Source organism: Neoarius graeffei, chromosome 3, assembly GCF_027579695.1.
Source record: "Neoarius graeffei isolate fNeoGra1 chromosome 3, fNeoGra1.pri, whole genome shotgun sequence".
In the NCBI taxonomy this organism is placed as follows: Eukaryota; Metazoa; Chordata; class Actinopteri; order Siluriformes; family Ariidae; genus Neoarius; species Neoarius graeffei.
The window spans coordinates 19,890,905-19,911,448 of record NC_083571.1 but is presented as its reverse complement, the minus strand read 5'-3'; the positions used below and the strand labels follow the sequence as shown (position 1 = coordinate 19,911,448).

Here is a 20,544-nt window from a genome sequence, read left to right as displayed (position 1 = left end):
CGCTGCAGCTAGCCAGTTTCCAACTTTTCAGAGAGTGGGCCATAACACGGATCTCTCTGGTAAAACAAAGGGGTTTCAAATCTGTTTTTATGTAAACAGTGGCTGGTGCAGTGATGTGTCTTAGATACTCACATTTTAATCAGTATGGCATACAGTACAAAAAAAAAATCTCAAAATATTAGAATATTTCATTTCGAGTTTGAGTAAAACAGTATGAACACAGTGTATCTCTCGGTCTAGTTCAGTACACACAACCACAATCATGGGGAAGACTGCTGACTTGACTGTTGTCCAGATGATGATCACTAATGCCCTCCACAAGGAGGGTAAGCCACAAAAGGTCATTGCTGAAAAGGGTGGCTGGAAAAGGTGCAGAAGCAACAGGGATGGCCGCAGTCTTGAGAGGATAGTCAAGAAAAGTTGATTCAAGAACTTGGGAGAGCTTCACAAGGAGTGGACTGAGGCTGGTGTCAGTGTATCAAGACCCATCACGAACAGACAACTTCAAGAAAGGGGATACAACTTTCGCATTCCTAATATCAAGCTACTCCTGAGCCAGAGACCACGTCAGAAGTGTCTTATCTGGGCTAAGGAGAGAAAGAAATGGACTGTTGCTACGTGGTCCAAAGTCCTCTTTTCAGATGAAGGTACATTTTGCATTTAATTTGGAAATCACGGTTCTAGAGTCTGGAAGGTTTAGTGGAGAGGCACAGAATCCAAGGTGTTTGAAGCCCAGTGTGAAGTTTCCACAGTCTGTGATGATTTGGGGTGCCATGTCATCTGCTGGTGTTGCTCCACTGTATTTTATCAAGTCCAAAGTCAACACAGCCATCTACCAGGAGATTTTAGAGCACTTCATGCTTCCGTCTGCTGACGAGCTTTTTGGAGATGCTGATTTCCTTTTCCAGCAGGACTTAGCACCTACCCACAGTGCCAAAACTACTACCAAATGGTTTGCTGACCATGATATTACTGTGTTTGATTGGCCAGCCAACTTGCCTGACCTGAACCCCATAGAGAATCTATGGGGTATTGTCAAGAGGAAGATGAGAAACACCCGACCCAAAAATACAGATACGCTGAAGGCCACTATCAAAGCAACCTGGGCTTCAATAACACCTCAGCAGTGCCACAGACTGATCACCTCCATGCCACACCGGATTGATACAGTAATTCATGGTAAAGGAGCCCCAACCAAGTATTGAGTGTATAAATGAATATACTTTTCAGAAGTTGGACATTTCTGTATTGTAAATCCTTTTTTTTGATTGATCTTAGGGAATATTCTAATAATTTGAGATACTGGATTTCTGATTTTCATGAGCTATAAGCCATAATCATCAAAATTAAAACAAAAAAGGCTTTAAATATTTCACTTTACATGTAATGAATATAGAATATATGAAAGTTTACCTTTTTGAATTAAATTATGAAAAAATGAACTTTTTCATGGTATTCTAATTTTTTGAGATGCACTAGTGTATATATATATATATATATATATATATATATAAGCAAATATCTCTTAGGGCAGGACTATCTGAGACAGAGGTTGTTTTACTGAATACCTAAAATCCACAAAGACCCAAAAATGTGGAACATCCCCTATCCCCTTTGAAATTCCACCCAGACATCCAATAGTGTCAGACTGCGGGAGCGAGACATGCAGGGTGGCCAAATACATAGAGCATTTCCTACACCCTATATCTCTATCAAACACCCTAGCTACGTTAAGGGCACCTATGATTTCACTGAGAAAATTGGAAAAGCGACAATCCTGAGAGAAGTCTTTTTATACACGATAGATATTGACAGCTTATACACAAACCTTGAAACCAAATCAGGCCTCAGGGCAGTACGGGAACAATTCAGCTGTTACCCTGACAGTAAAAGATGATGACTTAATTCTACAATTATTGGAAATTAATTTGACACGTAATGATTTTGAATTCGATTTGGAGCATTACTTGCAAATCAAGGGAACGGCAATGGGTAAATAGTTTCCACGGTCTTATGCCAACATTTACATGGCTGCACGGGAGGAAATGGCCCTGTCCGTTAACCTCATAAAACCCAAGCATTGCTTTAGATTTTTGGATATATGGGGTTACTGGGAGGACACAGAGGAGAACTTTAAAACCTTTGCTCAAGGCCATCACCCCTCGATCAAAATTAAATATAACCTTGATAAAGAATGTCAATTTATACTGTTACATTCAAGGACCCAGATTTCAACAACACTGGTACATTGGACATTAAGGTTTATTTCAAAGAAACTGATACTCATGCACTACTACATAGGAGCTTTCACCTTCAGGGGAATAGTAAAGTGCCAGCTACTCAGATTTTAGAAAATTTGTTCAAGGAAGGAGAATTCTTGGGAAGCCACAAGAACATTGTTTAGCACACTAAGATCCAGGGATTCCTCCCAGTCTTTTCTTCAAAAGATCCTTAAATTCTTTCAGGAAATCAAAGTCAGGGATGACAAAGAAATGATCCCCTTCTCTCCCACCTACTCAAAGATCGGTGTGGAGATCAATACAAAAGTAAAGCAGAATTTCAATATGATCAATAAAAATTCCCCGGTGCTGGGAAATTACAAAATATCTGCTTTTCAGAGAAATCAAAATTTAGGAGACTTATTAGTCCACAGCAAGTTGAAGCCTCCTTCAGAGTTTAAGGGAACTCTGTTGTCTGGAATACGAAATATAAAAAATGGGTATCCAACAAAACAACAAAAGAAACCTTTGCCATTCATCCCAATTTAAATTCCAGGTCTAAAAATTGTGTTCACCTGATTTATTGTGGTGTGGCAAGGTGCATACATTATTGCTAAGACATTTTAAAGGAGATGAGGTAATGATCTGAGGTAGCGTCATACTGTGGAAGTGTGACTTATATTTTCTATATTGAATTAAAATGCAAGCATTAGATTGAGAGTGTGACCATCATTATGAGTAGGTCCTATGACATTCTGATTAACCCCTACTGAACCTAGAATGGACACGAATGCTGTTCTCAGGTGATCAAAATGAATATTAAAGTCTCCAACAATCAATTCTTTGTCTAAAGAAACAATCAGGTTCGAGATGAAATCCACAAATTCAGAATATAGACCATGGGTCTGTAAATAATAATTGGCTGAATCAACTGGAGAGACTTATTTTGTTTGGCTACATGTGTTTGTATAAAGAACTTCAAACATACTGAATTTTTGTTCAGGTTTTTGTATGAGTCCTAGATTATCATTATAAATAACTGCGATGCCTTCTCTTCTACCAGTTAGACAAGGCTGATGCATATAGCTGGACAAGCTTCATTTAAATGCTCCATACTCATTTAGTTTGATCCACATTTGTTAAACATAGTACTGCAGTGCTTGTTCATGGAATTATTACTGATCAGTAGTTTAATGTACTATCAGTACACTGATAGTGCTGTAGTTAAATCATTACTTGTATGGTGGTAATTAATGACTAAAGATCAAAAGAAAAAGATTAATAGTCTTGTTTTAAACATCACTATATGGTTACATATTTTAAAAGTCATAATATGAACAATAAAGTTCAAAGTACAGGTCATTTTCAGCCAAAAGTGGAGTAATAACCATATTTAAATCGGTAACTTTAAAATCATGCAGTGTCTGAGTTAGTGCACTTGTAGGTCTTAAATGTAACTGAATAATAAGTAAACATCTTTCCACACTGATCAGTGATGCGACTTCTCTCCTGTGTGAATGTGCTGGTGTGTTTCGAGATGACTCTGCTGAATAAAACTCTTCCCACACTGTGAGCAGTGATACGGCTTCTCTCCTTTGTGAATGCGCTGGTGTCGTTGGAGAGCACCCTGCTGAGTAAAACTCTTCCCACACTGTGAGCAGTGATATGGCTTCTCTCCTGTGTGAATGCGCTGGTGTTGTTGGAGAGCACTCTGCTGAGTAAAACTCTTCCCACACTGTGAGCAGTGATATGGCTTTTCTCCTGTGTGAATACGCTGGTGTGGTTGGAGTTCACTCTGATGATTAAAACTTTTTCCACACTGTGAGCAGTGATATGGCTTCTCTCCTGTGTGAATGCGCTGGTGTTTTTGGAGATCACTCTGACGAAAAAAACTCTTCCCACACTGTGAGCAGTGATACGGCTTCTCTCCTGTGTGAATGCGCTGGTGTTGTTGGAGGTTACTCCGATGAGTAAAACTCTTTCCACACTGTGAACAGCGATATGGCTTCTCTCCTGTGTGAATGCGCTGGTGTTTTTGGAGATCACCCTGACGAATAAAACTCTTTCCACACTGTAAACAGTGATACGGCTTCTCTCCTGTGTGAATGCGCTGGTGTTGTTGGAGATTACTCCGATAAGGAAAACTCTTTCCACACTGTGAGCAGTGAAACGGCTTCTCCCCTGTGTGAATGCGGTGGTGTCGTTGGAGATCACTCTGATGAGTGAACCTCTTTCCACACTGTGAGCAGTGAAATGGCTTCTCTCCTATGTGAATGTGCTGGTGTTGTTGGAGATTACTCTGACGAGTAAAACTCTTTCCACACTGTGAGCAGTGATGTGGCTTCTCTCCTCTGTGAATGCGCTGGTGCTGTTGGAGATGACTCTGTTGAGTAAAACTATTTCCACACTGTGAGCAGTGATACGGCTTCTCTCCTGTGTGAATGCGCTGGTGTGTTTGGAGATGACTCTGCTGAGTAAAACTCTTTCCACACTGTGAGCAATGATGCGGCTTCTCTCCTGTGTGAATACGCTGGTGTCGTTGGAGATTACTCTGATGAGGAAAACTCTTTCCACACTGTGAGCAGTGATACGGCTTCTTTCCTGTGTGACTGCACTGGTGGGTCTTGAGTGCATTCTGATGACCGAAACTCGTTCCACAGTCTGAGCAGTGGTGAATTCCCTTCTGGAGATCACTGTGAGAAGTGTCAGTTGATGTTGGCTGACTACTAGAGCATTTGGAGGGGATCTGAAGCTCATATTTAATCTCTCTTGATTCCTGCAGTCTCTCATACTCTTTATAATGGCATCTCTGGATGTGTTTGTCAAGGTAAATTTGAGATGCATAGGAATGAGGACATTTGAAGCAGGAGAAAACTTGCAGCAGAGCATTCTTTACTTCTGGAGAAGTAAAAGGAAAAAAATATCAGAAATTGAACATGAAATGCAACAAGATTATAAAATCTAACAACACTAACCCTAAAACTAAGGGAGCATTTTACTGAACCTCAAACATTCAAGATTTTATATGAATGAAGACTGAGACAAAAAAGATAAAATAAATAATTAAAATAAATAAATAAAAAGTTTGAGGACCAAGACACAGCAGCCTCTAGCTACAGTGGGGCAAAAAAGTATTTAGTCAGTCACCAATTGTGGAAGTTCTCCCACTTAAAAAGATGAGAGAGGCCTGTAATTTTCATCATAGGTATACCTCAACTATGAGAGACAGAATGAGAAAAAAAAATCCAAAAAAATCACATTGTCTGATTTTTAAAGAATTTATTTGCAAATTATGGTGGAAAATAAGTATTTGGTCAATAACAAAAGTTCATCTCAATACTTTGTTATATACCCTTTGTTGGCAATGACAGAGGTCAAACGTTTTCTGTAAGTCTTCACAAGGTTCTCACACTGTTGCTGGTATTTTGGCCCATTCCTCCATGCAGATCTCCTCTAGAGCAGTGATGTTTTGGGGCTGTTGCTGGGCAACACGGACTTTCAACTCCCTCGAAAGATTTTCTATGGGGTTGAGATCTGGAGACTGGCTAGGCCACTCCAAGACCTGGAAATGCTTCTTACGAAGCCACTCCTTCATTGCCCGGGCGGTGTGTTTGGGATCATTGTCATGCTGAAAGACCCAGCCACGTTTCATCTTCAATGCCCTTGCTGATGGAAGGAGGTTTTCACTCAAAATCTCACAATACATGGCCCTATTCATTCTTTCCTTTACACGGATCAGTCATCCTGGTCCCTTTGCAGAAAAACAGCCCCAAAGCATGATGTTTCCACCCCCATGCTTCACAGTAGGGATGGTGTTCTTTGGATGCAACTCAGCATTCTTTCTCCTCCAAACACAACAAGTTGAGTTTTTACCAAAAAGTTCTATTTTGGTTTCATCTGACCATATGACATTCTCCCAATCCTCTTCTGGATCATCCAAATGCTCTCTAGCAAACTTCAGACGGGCCTGGACATGTACTGGCTTAAGCAGGGGGCACTGCAGGATTTGAGTCCCTGGCGGCGTAGTGTGTTACTGATGGTAGCCTTTGTTACTTTGGTCCCAGCTCTCTGCAGGTCATTCACTAGGTCCCCCCGTGTGGTTCTGGGATTTTTGCTCACTGTTCTTGTGATCATTTTGACCCCACGGGGTGAGATCTTGCGTGGAGCCCCAGATGGAGGGAGATTATCAGTGCTCTTGTATGTCTTCCATTTTCTAATAATTGCTCCCACAGTTGATTTCTTCACACCAAGCTGCTTACCTATTGCAGATTCAGTCTTCCCAGCCTGGTGCAGGTCTACAATTTTGTTTCTGGTGTGCTTTGACAGCTCTTTGGTCTTGGCCATAGTGGAGTTTGGAGTGTGACTGTTTGAGGTTGTGGACAGGTGTCTTTTATACTGATAACGAGTTCAAACAGGTGCCATTAATACAGGTAACGAGTGGAGGACAGAGGAGCCTCTTAAAGAAGTTGTTACAGGTCTGTGAGAGCCAGAAATCTTGCTTGTTTGTAGGTGACCAGATACTTATTTTACTGAGGAATTTACCAATTAATTCATTAAAAATCCTACAATGTGATTTCCTGGATTCTTTCCCCCCCATTCTGTCTCTCATAGTTTAAGTGTACCTATGATGAAAATTACAGGCCTCTCTCATCTTTTTAAGTGGGAGAACTTGCACAATTGGTGGCTAACTAAATACTTTTTGCCCCACTGTAGGAATACTGGTAGATTCAAGAAGGTGCTGGAACAGCAGCTATGCCATAGCCCCATGGCTCTGAGTGACCAAGGGGGAGTTGTTGGTTTCTGTCTAATATTATGTCAAGTCTAGGTAATGGCAAACCTAGTCTTATTTACAGCTCATCCAGGATTGAGGAGGAGACTCGGCCCTAGCACTCAAGGTTCTGAAAGATACAACAATGGGCCTTATTTATCAAGCTGGACATGAACAGGTTTATTTGCAAATAGTTTCTAGTAGCATTTACACAAGCAAGTCTGTATTTTTACATATAGATTTTATACATGGATAAGGTCATCAAGTTTAAAATACTTTAATTTCAATTACACTTTGTAGGATTTTGTGAAACCCAGTTGGTTCATGTTAATATAATTGATGAAAGAAAGCAAACCAGCATCCATAAATTAAAATAATAAGATTTTTTTAAATTAAATGTAGGCATATTAAAAAAGGGACACACTGCAACAGTTCAGATGGCATCCAGGTAGGTCTGCAGCAGTACAGGAATTTCCTTACTGCAGTATTTGAAAAATGCCAAGGTGTGGTTTGTAGTAAAGCAAACCTCCATGTGTTTAATTATTCATTCATCTGATGGTACTTTTTCCTTAACCTGTTGAAGTTCCTCAGCTGCAAGAGTTTAAGGAGTTAAAAATAAACATAATTAAAAAGATTATTTCTCCATGGTATGACTTGTGGAATTACTGAATACCATAAAAATATTAAAAAGGCTATTGCTTGTTGAATTGATTGATAATATAACCATCATCACATATGCTCCTGAAATAAAGCAAATGTGTTCCAGCTGATTTGTATAATGGTTGATGGGTTTGACTGACCTCTGTATCAGCAAAATTAAAAAAAAAAAAAAAAAAAAAAAACTGCTTGGTTCAGACATGCTGCACGTGAGTGTTCAACTAACTTCTCTAACTTCTCTCCAGCTAGCTGGTTGTATTGCACTGAAGTTGTTATAACATGTGCCCCCCCATGTGTTTCTGTAATATGGGGAGGTCTGACAGCATATTGTGTGTTTGCTGTAATAGGGTACGTGTTGTTCCCCCCCCATTTCTCCCTAATTTAGCCATGGCCAATACCCACCCATCAGACTGCTCTCCTATATCACATAACAGCTACCAACCAGGGAGGGAGAAGACTATTATAAGTAAAGTAACTTTATTGGTCTCCCTAGGGAGAAATTTAGCTTAGAGTCAGGGAACATTGCTGCATCAAGAAAGGGACACAAACACACATCTAATTAACTAAAAGAACATATGTGCAATCCGGCATTTTTGCTCCAGGTGAACTGTGCAAATTAAAAATCCTAGCATTGATGCATACAAACATTCAAACAAGTACCATTAATACATTCATACACACATGCATACAAAACTATTCATACATACAATCATACCTACCTAACATCCACTCAAGTAATATCCATACATACATACCTATCCATACATCCAATCTAATAACATCTATACATTCCTAGATATCTCACAAAAATTAATACCATTCCTACAGTCATATATATAAATTACATTCATACATTTCCATACATGTACAAAAGAACCATAGTTCTAAATAACCTGTGCAAAATAGCCAAAGAAAGATAACACATTCTAGTCTTCCATCTATGCATACATACACCATCCATTTATTAGCCCACATTTCTGATCATTCAGAAACTTAATTGAAAGAGGGATGAATGAATGTTTATACCTGTTGTGTTTACATAAAGGGACACTATATCTCCTCCCTGAGTGTAAAAGTATATATTCAGAATAAAGCACATGGGAACTGTCAGATAAAATACCTTTAGCCTGACTAATTACTGATTGCTCAAAAAAAGCTCCTGCGGATTCAGAGGAGCGGGAGTTCCCATGATCTTACCTGCTGTCTTAACCAAACTAAAAATCTGAGCCTTCGACTTTACTGTTAGATTTCCAAACCAACTGGAAATACCGTAACAGAGAATTGATTCCATTGTTGCTCTGAAGAAAAACAACATGATATTTTTACAGACACCAAACAGACAAAGTCTACGCAAGAAATGGAGGCGCTGGTGAACTCTGGCACATACGCTAGACACCTGTGTTCTCCAACTCAGGTTACTGTCAATATAAATACCTAAGTATTTGAAGGTGGTCACCTGTTTTATATCTTGACCATGGATGATCGCTGGCATTTTGTCACCCACTGATCTAGGATCAATAAGCAGTCTTACTTGTATTAATGTGAAGTTCATGTGAATCACACCAGACCACAAACTTGTCCACTGCCACTTGGTGGATACAAGAATTACCGTTTTTTGTAAGTAAGCTTAAGATAACAGTGTCAGAGTATTTCACTATAAACTGATTTGGATCAGAGCTGACAATCATTTGTATAAAGTATAGGCAAGGCAAGTTTATTTATATAGCACATTTCATAAACAAAAAAGGTGAGTGTGGCAGCGGGGGCGTGGTCAAGCACCGGTCTGTGACAGGAGGGCGGAGTCAGGGAAGGTAAGTGGCAGAATCACTTCACCTGAGAGCAATTAACCTGTTTGTGTGTCTTCCCAGTGACCGCGCCCTATATGAGGAGGGAGAGCGAGAGCTCTCCCTGGAACCAGACACGGAGTGTGTGTGTGTGTCTGTCTGCTAAAGTAACTCGTAGTGGTTAAGACTGAAAAGTTGGCAATAAAACCGAGTTACAACCCTGATCTCTGTCCTGCCGTCCTCTGTGCTCCACCCACACCTAGGGAAAGCTACAGTGGTGCCGAAACCCGGGATATGGAGCACCAACCCAGCAGCCCCATGGAATCCTCCCCGTTCACCGACCTGGTCCACGCCCTCGCCACGGCTCAGCAAAGCCAGCACCAGGCGCTCGTCATACTCCGAAAGGAACAAGAGCGGCGCTTCGATGCCCTGGTGCTGGCCCAGCAAGAAGATCGCAAGGCGTTCCGGCGTCTCCTCGCGTCGGCGGGGCCCACCAGCGCTCCGGCCGCGGGCCCGTCTCCCCTCACCTTAACTAAGATGGGCCCGCAGGATGACCCCGAGGCTTTCTTCACGTTGTTCGAGCAGGTCGCCGAAGCCTCGGGGTGGCCGATGGAGCAGCGCGCGGCGCGCCTCCTCCCCCTCCTGACGGGAGAGGCGCAGCTGGCTGCACTACAGCTCCCCGCCGATCGCCGGCTGGCCTACGCCGACCTGCGCCGGGCTGTCCTTCAGCGCGTGGGGCGCACGCCGGAGCAGCAGCGCCAGCGCTTCCGCGCGCTGCGGATGGAGGAAGTCGGCAGCCCGTTCGCGTTCGGCCAGCAACTCCGGGACGCCTGCTGGCGGTGGCTGAGGGCCGAAGATCGCGACGCCAAGGGAATCGTCGATCAGGTGGTACTGGAACAGTTCATCGCCCGCTTACCAGCAGGAGCCGCGGAGTGGGTCCAGTGCCACCGCCCGGCGTCGCTGGATCAGGCAGTCGAGCTGGCGGAGGATCATCTGGCGGCTGTCTCGGCGGCAGGACAGAGATCAGGGTTGTAACTCGGTTTTATTGCCAACTTTTCAGTCTTAACCACTACGAGTTACTTTAGCAGACAGACACACACACACACTCCGTGTCTGGTTCCAGGGAGAGCTCTCCCTCTGCTCTCGCTCTCCCTCCTCATATAGGGCGCGGTCACTGGGAAGACACACAAACAGGTTAATTGCTCTCAGGTGAAGTGATTCTGCCACTTACCTTCCCTGACTCCGCCCTCCTGTCACAGACCGGTGCTTGACCATGCCCCCGCTGCCACAGTGAGCTAACACACCCCTGAGGGGGGCCTATACAGCTCTCTGTAATATCTGAGAGAGCTGCATTAAGTTTTACTTGCTGTGGTCTATTAGACAAAAAGGAGTGATACCACCTAATTAGAAAAGGATTTACATTCAACTTGATTAGCTTCCTGAGGAGGATATGTGGCTGAATTAAATTAAAAGCAGAACTCAAATCAATAAAAAGGAGTTTAGCATATGCAGCAGGACTCTCCAAATGTTTCAATATAAAGTGCATTATTGTCGATATAGAACCACAGCTAGATAAATACCAATTTGCTTATATAAAAAATCGGAGTACAAATCATCATTTGTACTCCGATTTTTTATATAAGCAAATTGGTATTTATCTAGCTGTGGTTCTACATATATGCGAAGTTGCTCAATCATTAGCCTCTCCAATGACTTAAACACATTTGAGGTAAATCGCTACCGGCCGGTAGCCGTTGTCCTCCTGAGGACATGCTTTTTTGGGCAATGGAATTATGATGGATTTTTTCCAGAGTTTTGGGACTGAATGTGTATCAATGGAGAGCTGAAAAAGTCTATGCCAAACTGGAGTAAGTTCCTCAGTAAATGTCTTCAATACGAAAGCAGATAGATTATCTGGGCCAGTGGCCTTGTTAGTATGCATTGATTTAAAGACCTTGGCAACAGCGTGTGGTTCAATTACTATCCTGTCTGTGTTCCCATTACAAACTACTGTCTTTAAAACTGCAGCACAATCTCCAGTATTATCAGTGTTAAAATGCATGTAAAAAATCATTTAGTTCATTTGCCCTTGCCCTCCCATTATGAACAAAAAGGGGCTTCCTTTTAGTATCCATATTGGTGTGGTTATTATGTGCTTCCTCTGAGACAAGAAACACCAGTTGACCGCATGTTTTACTCATACAACGTCAGGGAGCAGCAAAGCACACTCCGAGGAAAGCCCAAGCCACTCGATCCCTATTCATGCGCTCACATACACCTATGATTGGCTATTGTAATTGACAGGGCAGGGAAGAGACAGCCCAAGTGTCCAAGACATAGGGCCAGAGATCAGATGAAACGACAACAAAGTCGATCATCGACCTCCGACCTAAGGTGTCCTGGTTCCACATGCACTTATGGACACCCCTATGCTCGAACATGGTGTTCGTTACGGACAAACTGTGACTAGCACAGAAGTCCAATAACAAAACACCACTCGGGTTCAGATCGGGGAGGCCATTCCTCCCAACCATGCCCCTCCAGGTGTCACTGTCGTCGCTCACTTGAGCATTGAAGTCCCCCAGTAGAACAATGGAGTCCCCAGTCTGAGCACCTCTCAGTACCTCTCCCAGGGACTCCAAGAAAGCCGGATACTCTATACTGCTATTCGGCCCGTAGGCACAAACAGCAAGAGCCCTCGCCCCAATCTGAAGGCGCAGAGAGGCGACCCTCTCGTTCACTGGGGTAAACTCCAACACATGGCGGCTGAGCTGAGGAGCTATAAGCAAGCCCACACCAGCCCGCCGCCGCTCACCATGGGCGACTCCAGAGAAGTGGAGAGTCCAGCCCCTCTCGAGGAGCTGGGTTCCAGAGCCCAAGCTGTGCGTGGAGGTGAGCCCAACTCTCTCTAGCTGGCACATCTCAACCTCCCGCACAAGCTCAGGCTCTTCCCCCCCCCGCCAGCAAAGTGACGTTCCATGTCCCAACAGCTAGCCGCTATGTCCGGGGATCAGTTCGTTGATGCCCCTGCCTTCGACTGCCACCCAATCCACACTGCACCGGCCCCCTACTGCTACCTCTGTGGGTGGTGAACCCACAGGAGGTCGGGCCCACGTCACCGCTTCGGGCTGAGCCCGGCTGGGCCCCATGGGCAAAGGCCCGGCCACCAAGCGCTCGCATATGAGCCCCAACCCCAGGCCTGGCTCCAGGGTGGGGCCCCGGCTGCGCCAAACCAGGCGACGTCACGGTCCTTGATTAATTCTCCATAAGGGTTTTGGTGAACTGCTCTTGGTCTGGCCGGTCACCTAGGACCTGTCTGCCTTGGGAGACCCTGCCAGGGGCGTAATGCCCCCGACAACATAGCTCCTAGGATTATTCAAGCACACAAACCCCTCCACCACAATAAGGTGGCAGTTCTAGATCATCTCCGGCCCTGTCTTGGACACTTGGGTGAAGAGAGGGGCTGAGCTGTCAACTGATCACCACCTGGTGGTGAGTTGGATCCGCTGGCAGAGGAGGAAGCTGGACAGACCTGGCAGGCCCAAACGTATGGTGAGGGTCTGCTGGGAACTTCTGGCCGAGCACTCTGTCAGGGGGGGTCTTTAACTCCCACCTCCGGGAGAGCTTTTCCCAGCTTCCGAGGGAGGCGGGGGACATTGAGTCTGAGTGGACCATGTTCTCTACCTCCATTGTAGACGCAGCTGTTCAGAGCTGTGGCCGCAAGGTCTCCGGTGCCTGTCGTGGCGGCAATCCCCGAACCCGGGGGTGGACACCAGAAGTAAGGGATGCCGTCAAGCTGAAGGAGTCCTATCGGGCCATGTTGACCTCCGGGACTCCTGAGGCAGCCGACTGGTATCGGCAGGCCAGGCGTGCCGCAGCTCGAGCAGTTGCAGAGGCAAAAACTCGGAACTGGAAGGAGTTTGGGGAGGCCATGGAGAAGGACTATCGGTCGGCCTCGAAGAAATTCTGGCAAATCATCCGGCACCTCAGGATGGGGAAGCAGTACTCTGCCAACACTGTTTACAGTGCGGGTGGGGAGCTGTTGACCTCGACGGGCGGTGGAAGGAATACTTTGAGGATCTCCTCAATCCCACCATCATGTCTTCCATTGAGGAGACTGAGGCTGATGACTCAGAGGTGGACTCAGGCTGATGACTCAGAGGTGGACTCGTCCATTACCCAAGCCGAAGTCACTGAGGTGGTTTGCAAGCTCCTCGGTGGCAAGGCATCGGGGGTGGATGAGATCCGCCCTGAGTATCTCAAGTCTCTGGATGTTGTGGGGCTGTCTTGGTTGACACACCTCTGCAACATCGCGTGGCGGTCGGGGACAGTGCCTCTGGAGTGGCAGACTGGGGTGGTGGTCCCTCTTTTTAAGAAAGGGGACCAGAGTGTGTGCTCCAATTATAGGGGAATCACACTTCTCAGCCTCCCAGGGAAGGTTTACTCCAGGGTACCTAGAGGAGAATTCGACCGATAGTCAAACCTCGGATCCAGGAGGAACAATGCGGTTTTCGTCCTGGTCACGGAACACTGGACCAGCTCTATACCCTTCATAGGGTGCTCGAGGGTTCATGGGAGTTTGCCCAACCAGTCCACATGTGCTTTTTGGATCTGGAGAAGGCATTCGACCATGTCCCTCGTGGTATTCTGTGGGGGGTGCTTCGGGAGTATGGGGTTCGGGGCTCTTTGCTAAGGGCTGTCCGGTCCCTGTATGAACGGAGCAGGAGTCTGGTTCGCATTGCCGGCAGCAAGTCAGACCTGTTACCGATCGACAGGTGGATCGGTGCAGCCTCCGCAGTGATGCGATCGCTTTACCGGTCCGTCGTGGTGAAGGAGGAGCTGAGCCAAAAGGCGAAGCTCTCGATTTACCGGTCGATCTACGTTCCGACTCTCACCTATGGTCATGAGCTTTGGGTAATGACTGAAAGAACAAGATCGCGGATACAAGCAGCCGAAATGTGTTTCCTTCGCAGGGTGGCTGGGTGCTCCCTTAGAGAGAGGGTGAGAAGCACAGTCACTCGGGAGGAGCTCGAAGTAGAGCCGCTGCTCCTCCACATCGAGAGGAATCAGCTGAGGTGGCTCAGGCATCTCTTTCGGATGCCTCCTGAACGCCTCCCTGGGGAGGTGTTCCAGGCATGTCCTCCCGGGAGGAGGCCCCGGGAAAGACCCAGGACACGCTGGAAGGACTATGTCTCTCGGCTGGCCTGGGAACGCCTCGGTGTTCTTCCCGAGGAGCTGGCCGAGGTGTCTGGGTAAAGGGAAGTTTGGGCTTCCATTCTCAGACTGCTGCCTCCGCAACCCGGCCCTGGATAGGCGGATGAAGATGAGACGAGAGACAGCATGCCATCTCTCCCTCCCAGAGAGCCTAGCCAACTTTTCTCTCTCAAGCTCCCAACCACAGATGGCTGTAGCATCATCAGGATTCAAAAGTGGCAATCTCTGGATGATGTGGAGGACACTTTTCTGCTGTGCCACTTGGGATCCACAGGGCAAGCAGTTTACGCTACTTCTGGTTAAATTGTGCATGTTGAATAAAAATGCAATAGCATTTTGTGGTTTACTATATATTCAATCAATTAACCCTAGAGATGGGTTATGATTTTCAAATATTCAAACAGTCATTAAAATATAAATCAATTAGTTTATGCGACTATCCTCTTTCTTGCTTTGAAAAAAAAAAAAAGTTTCCCTGTGTGTTGCACTTGGTGTCCATGACCATCATGACCTTTTTGTTCCATTTTAGTTTTGTGGGCTTCACTAAATGCAACTCATCTGGGGTGTGCCCATACCTGCTAATTTGTGGGGGTTTTGTGTCCATTCCTCACAAATTAGCAGTGTATTCATGCACTTGAATCAGGGATGTGATTTGGGGCTGGTGAAATTATCTGAAAATTTTAGCCGGGGGTCTGGGGGCTGCAGGCCCCCCGAAGCTCCTGGGTTCTGGGGTTTTCTGACTTAAAAATTGTACTAAAATGGCAAGCAAACACACAAGAAAAAACTTGTCATGATTAACAAATTCAAGTCAATTTAATGGTCAACATGCAACTCTGAGCCCCTATAGTAAATTCATTGATTCTTAACTGACAAAAAGCCAAAACATGAAACCTAAAACTGTCATTCTAAATTAAATCATCTGCATTAAAATTGTATAAGGAAAAACAAAATTTATACTTTCAATTACTGTAGAATTTGAACATACCTAAATGTGCCTTTTCAAACAAACATGATGCAACATAAGAATTCATCCACAAGTCTTCAGGAACTCTCAAAGAAAAAAGATGCTAGCATCCATGTCCAGTTCCAGCACATCAGTCACTTTTTTTCTGCAGTTTCTACTCTAGCAATGTCAACTTCATATACATAACTCTATGGAGCATTTGCATGTGACGTCACAGCCGATCCAGATTGTGACAGACGCCACCTTGTCGGTCAAACGCCATATTTCCGCCTTCTACTTCTACTTCTGGTTCTACTTCTGCTTCTACCTTTTCTTCTGGAAAAACCTACTATATACAATTCTACTACAACGGCTGCGGCTACAAGCTCTCTCTACCTGTGCACGTTTATGTTTTTTGTGTATTTTTGCGTGTTGTTTGTCTGTACCGGACTTCAATATCCACTACAACCGTATGGACTTACTGGACATTGGTTTCCAGCAGAAAATGACGGTTTGTAGCGATTTCCATCGCATGCACAACATTCCGGACGAGGAAAAAAAAAAAAAAAAACACATTCCAGACGAGATAGTGAGACCAGCGGGGTCTCCGTGGATTGTTATTGGAAGTAAAGCTAAGGAGGTGGCGCCGGGAGCAAAAGCGAGGCTGCAGAGCCGGCCTGTTGACTAAGCTCAGAAAACAGCCACTCAAACCTCCACTGCCAAGCCTCTACCTCTCCAACGCCAGATCCATGGTAAACAAGACGGACGATTTGAAATTACAGCTGGAATTACCTTATTCTATTCTATAATCGGCTGGTCAGTGCTATACTCAATACTTAAGTGACTTACCCATCCAGTGAGGATCATTTTCTTGTTTACAAGATGCCACATCTGAGTCGCTGACAAATCCTGAATTTCTGTAAAGATAACTGTCCAGAGATTTATAAGCACGCAGTGCTTCACCACTGAACAGCGAGGGAAAGTTAATGAGGTAATTATACACGTCCGGGTATTCCGCTGGCAGTTCCATATCCACTGACCCGGTCGTGAAAACTCCGTCCGGAAAGCCATAAGGGTCAATAATCTGTAGATCGTTTATTTTAGACATCTATCTAGTTATCTGTTCATTAGAAAAATGAGCCGTGTAGTCCGTCGGTTGAAATTGATCCATTCTGTACACGAGTGCAGCAGTATTCAGCTGTGCTGTTGACCGACAAGATGGCGGCTGTGTACTTTCCGGTCACGTGACTGCAAGATCTCTATAGTATTCACTCACCAAAGGATAATCATAACTCCACAGTGTTCATTCACTTAAGGATATTCACAACTACTGTGTTCACTCAGGTTTCGTTTCTATCCCGGGCTCCAGCCCGACTTTGCACGCCCGTAGCACGGGCAGGGGAGGTCCCAGCATGCCCAAACTTGACAGCCAGAGTCCTCTGCCCTCCCCCCAAAGAAACAGCGTGGGCAAGGCGCGCTAGCCCCGCGCCTCGGGACGTAATTCGCCCCGAGGTGAGCCACGGCGCTCCGCTTAGGTTTCGTTTCTATCCCGGGCTCCAGCCCGACTTTGCACGCTCGTACCTCGGGCAGGGGAGGTCCTAGCAATCCCAAACTTGACAGCCAGAGACCTCTGCCCTCCCCCCAAAGAACGAAATCACTGAACAAATGTCTCACAGTCTTATGTCCAACGTCTGTAGCAACCTCTTTCTCCAACCATTCCCAGCAGAACTTGTTTTTCACTATTCTGTCGATTTCTTTAACTCGATTTGCATCTTTACGCTCGATCACGGAGGCTGCCATCTTTCAACTCTGTTTGAAGCGAGCTTACGTACAGCTATCTAACAAGCGCGTTCATTGGTTGTTACAGAGCAATGGGCCAATCACGTACTTCGTTTGAAACGAGGTACGTGACTGGCCCATCGCTCTGTAACAGATTGGGCGGTTGCCAGATTGGGCGGTTCCCGCCTAATTGGGCGGTTTTAAGTGCATTTCGGCGGGTTTTGAACATATTTTGGGCTGGAAAACATCAGCAGTATCTGGCAACACTGCTTGTTTCATCTCAATGACGGAAAAAAAATTTTTTCAAGTTTTGAGATGAAAAAAGTGGAATTCTGCGAATTCGCGGAAAAATCACATCCCTGTTGAATACAAAGCAAATTAGTCTTTTGTAAATCTGAGGTTTTTATAAAAAGTTTTCCAAGTTCTTATAAAATGTTAACAAAGGCTTAATGTAATTGATAGAATGATCTATCCTCATTGGGGATAGATTAGGGATAAAATTAGCTCATGTTTTAAGTTGTTCAAATTCTGTAAAGCTGCTTTGCGACAATGTTTATTGTTAAAAGCACTATACAAATAAACTTGACCTGAATGTAACCAGACTGTTCAAAAGCAAAAAATGTATCCATCTTATTCACAAGTGTTACTTGAGCTCATCCACAAATGATTTCAAGAAGACAGTGCATTTATTGGTTATAAACCATTATTTTCACCTGCTGCTACATTTCTTTTTCAATCAACAATTTTGTTTAAAGACAGAACACCATGTTCTTCATAGTCCTCATTAGGAAATGTCTCATAATGCAAATACAATCCACAGTATTTCAAAATAGCCAGCGTCGAGTTTATTCAGCATGTTGAGTAGAAGATGTTTAACTATTGTTCTTCTGTCAACAGTATTAGTTTTACTTGTGAGAAATGTAGATTAACTAGCACTCTTTTGGAGAAGAGCTAAACTTTACAGGACTTGCAATAACAAGAGGTGCAGTGGGGTGACTTCACTTGTTTCAAAAGATGCCAATAAACTTCACCCTCTCTGGTTGGTTGTTGTCATATGATAGAGAAGACCTACCAGGTTGGTGGAACTGGCCAAATTTAGTTCTCTGGGGGAGTTCTCTGGTTATTGTAGACTCCATTGTACAACAGCTTTCATCCCAGAAACATTGTTAGGCTAAGAAATGTGTCACAAGATGATGCAGAAAATAACATCTATAACCTATTAGATTATAGTAACACCTTGTTGTCTGGTTGTTCCTGTAGGTGCAGGACTGAGTTCTTTGGCGTACTCGTCTTCATACCACACCAAGAGCTCCTGTTCTGGGTTAATGGGCTGACAGCAACGATACAGAATTCCCCCTTGATACTGAAATGCCACAAGATTCTTTTCTTCATTATTACGGGCACAATTCACATACCTAAAAGTGAGGCAAGGTTCCAGAAAAGGTACAAATCAGATCAGAGTTACAGATTTGAAGAAAGCATGGCAGAGATATTAGTGACAGCAAGAAGATAAAGTTCTTCCAACAAATGAGCAGCTGTAAAATCAATCAATCACTAAAAAGACCCAACAACCGGTGTATTCCTCACCTCATCCAATTCACATGCATCTCTCTTTTGGCATCGATGTATTCTTCACACTGCATGCTCCTGTATATCTGTAGAAAATAACACATTCACATTTTCTTCACTAAATCAATCTATACCTTTAAATGAGGTATACAGAAACTAGAACGATGGCTCATACCAATATTATATTAAGCCTCATGAAGGCTGAATTAAAGGTTCTTGACTATCTTTAGTTTCACAAAACGGCCAACAAGCTCCAAGATGAATTTATTAACTATAGAAAAATGCAGGCAAGGCTTTATCAGAATTTAGGCAAAGGAAAGGTTTCTCATAAAAAAAAAGCTTCATGTCCCTCACACGGCAAAGCTGTGCTGTGAATTAGACCTCTGATAAAGTATGTTTTGGTCTCTAAACAGACAGCTACAAAAATGCACAACTTTTACAAATACAAAATGTCTTGTAGTTTTAAGAAGGGCTGCTGCAGCAGGGGTGTTGCTGGACGATTCCCCCCCCCATCATGAATGTGATGGTGATGACCACTATTTTCATATAAAGACATTACTTTGCTCAGACCAACAGTGTGTGTGTGTGTCCTGACTCATATAACAGTTAGAATCCAGAAGCATTATGAAAGCCATGCAAGCAGGTAAGTGAGCGAGCCTAGCGAACCGGATTCATCCCCGCTTCCCAACTATGGTCAGAAACGTGAAAAAGAGGGAAGGCAACATACTGTAATGGACTTTGCTAAAGGATATTTCTCTTGGCTGTAAAAGGTCCCTTAAGAAGCAAGCTAATATGTCTGTCCGAACAGAACCACCTATTTTGGCTCCTCTTTATTCGCCAGGGCATAATGAACAGAGATTTTGTTTTGCTGTCTTTTTACCGGCCCTCTCTGTGGGCCGGTCACTTTGGGTTTGCATGACAGCATGGGAAATGCTGTCATGCAAAGCCAACCATCACAACCAAGTTAGCTAATGTGCATTAACAGTCTACACTAATGCAAAACCAGTGCGCAGCAGTGAAACAAAAGCCTTGGACAAGAAAAGGTTGGAAAGTAATGGAGGGGCCAAAATATTAAGGAAAAAAAAAAAATCAGGCTTCCAAATGTAAAAATCTATATACTCTTCAGGCATCAGCATCCTGAATTGGCCCGCAATGCTATTTTCGAGGAGCTTAAGATGGACATTACAACTTTGGTATAGGCAAGGCTACATGTTCATTTAAAACTGCTGTAACTTGCCCAACCATAACTGACTGTCGTATGTACCAGAGGTTTTCAAGCTTGTTGGGGCTGAAGCACATCAAAGGTCAAAACAGAACATCAGGGCACACCAAATTAAAGTTGGTTATCAATTATGAAGAATGTGTCTCTCTCTCTCTCTCTCTCTCTCTCACACACACACACACACACACACACACACGATAGGCTAAAATGTCATTAGCAAGATTTGACCCAGACAGCACTATAGCAGACCATCAAATAATTATAAAACAGATAATTAAATCAGACAGATGTCGTGTATAATTTATTTAAAAAATGTGAGGCAATGCTCATTACAGCTTTTTCCATTAGTTACCTAGACTGTGGCAGCTGGAGCATTTTAACTTTACAGT

The 20,544-nt window shown here is 44.2% G+C and overlaps 1 protein-coding gene across 5 annotated transcripts in view; it reads right to left on the bottom strand.

Moving 5' to 3' along the window:
- Positions 1-2,244: 2,244 nt before the first annotated feature.
- The window catches only part of LOC132883181 (zinc finger protein 883-like), a 137,790-nt gene continuing 119,490 nt past the window's right edge, over positions 2,245-20,544 (bottom strand). For 4 of the 5 annotated variants that reach the window (XM_060916471.1, XM_060916473.1, XM_060916472.1 and 1 more), the window contains 3 exons: positions 18,952-19,019; positions 18,601-18,779; positions 2,245-5,117 (listed from right to left, as the gene is read on the bottom strand). In XM_060916471.1, coding sequence (XP_060772454.1) covers positions 3,709-5,117; positions 18,601-18,779; positions 18,952-19,019 — 1,656 coding nt within the window. In that variant the 3' untranslated portion in view covers positions 2,245-3,708. The remainder of the gene's footprint in view (positions 5,118-18,600; positions 18,780-18,951; positions 19,020-20,544) is intronic. The other variant, XM_060916475.1, reaches the window with a different exon arrangement.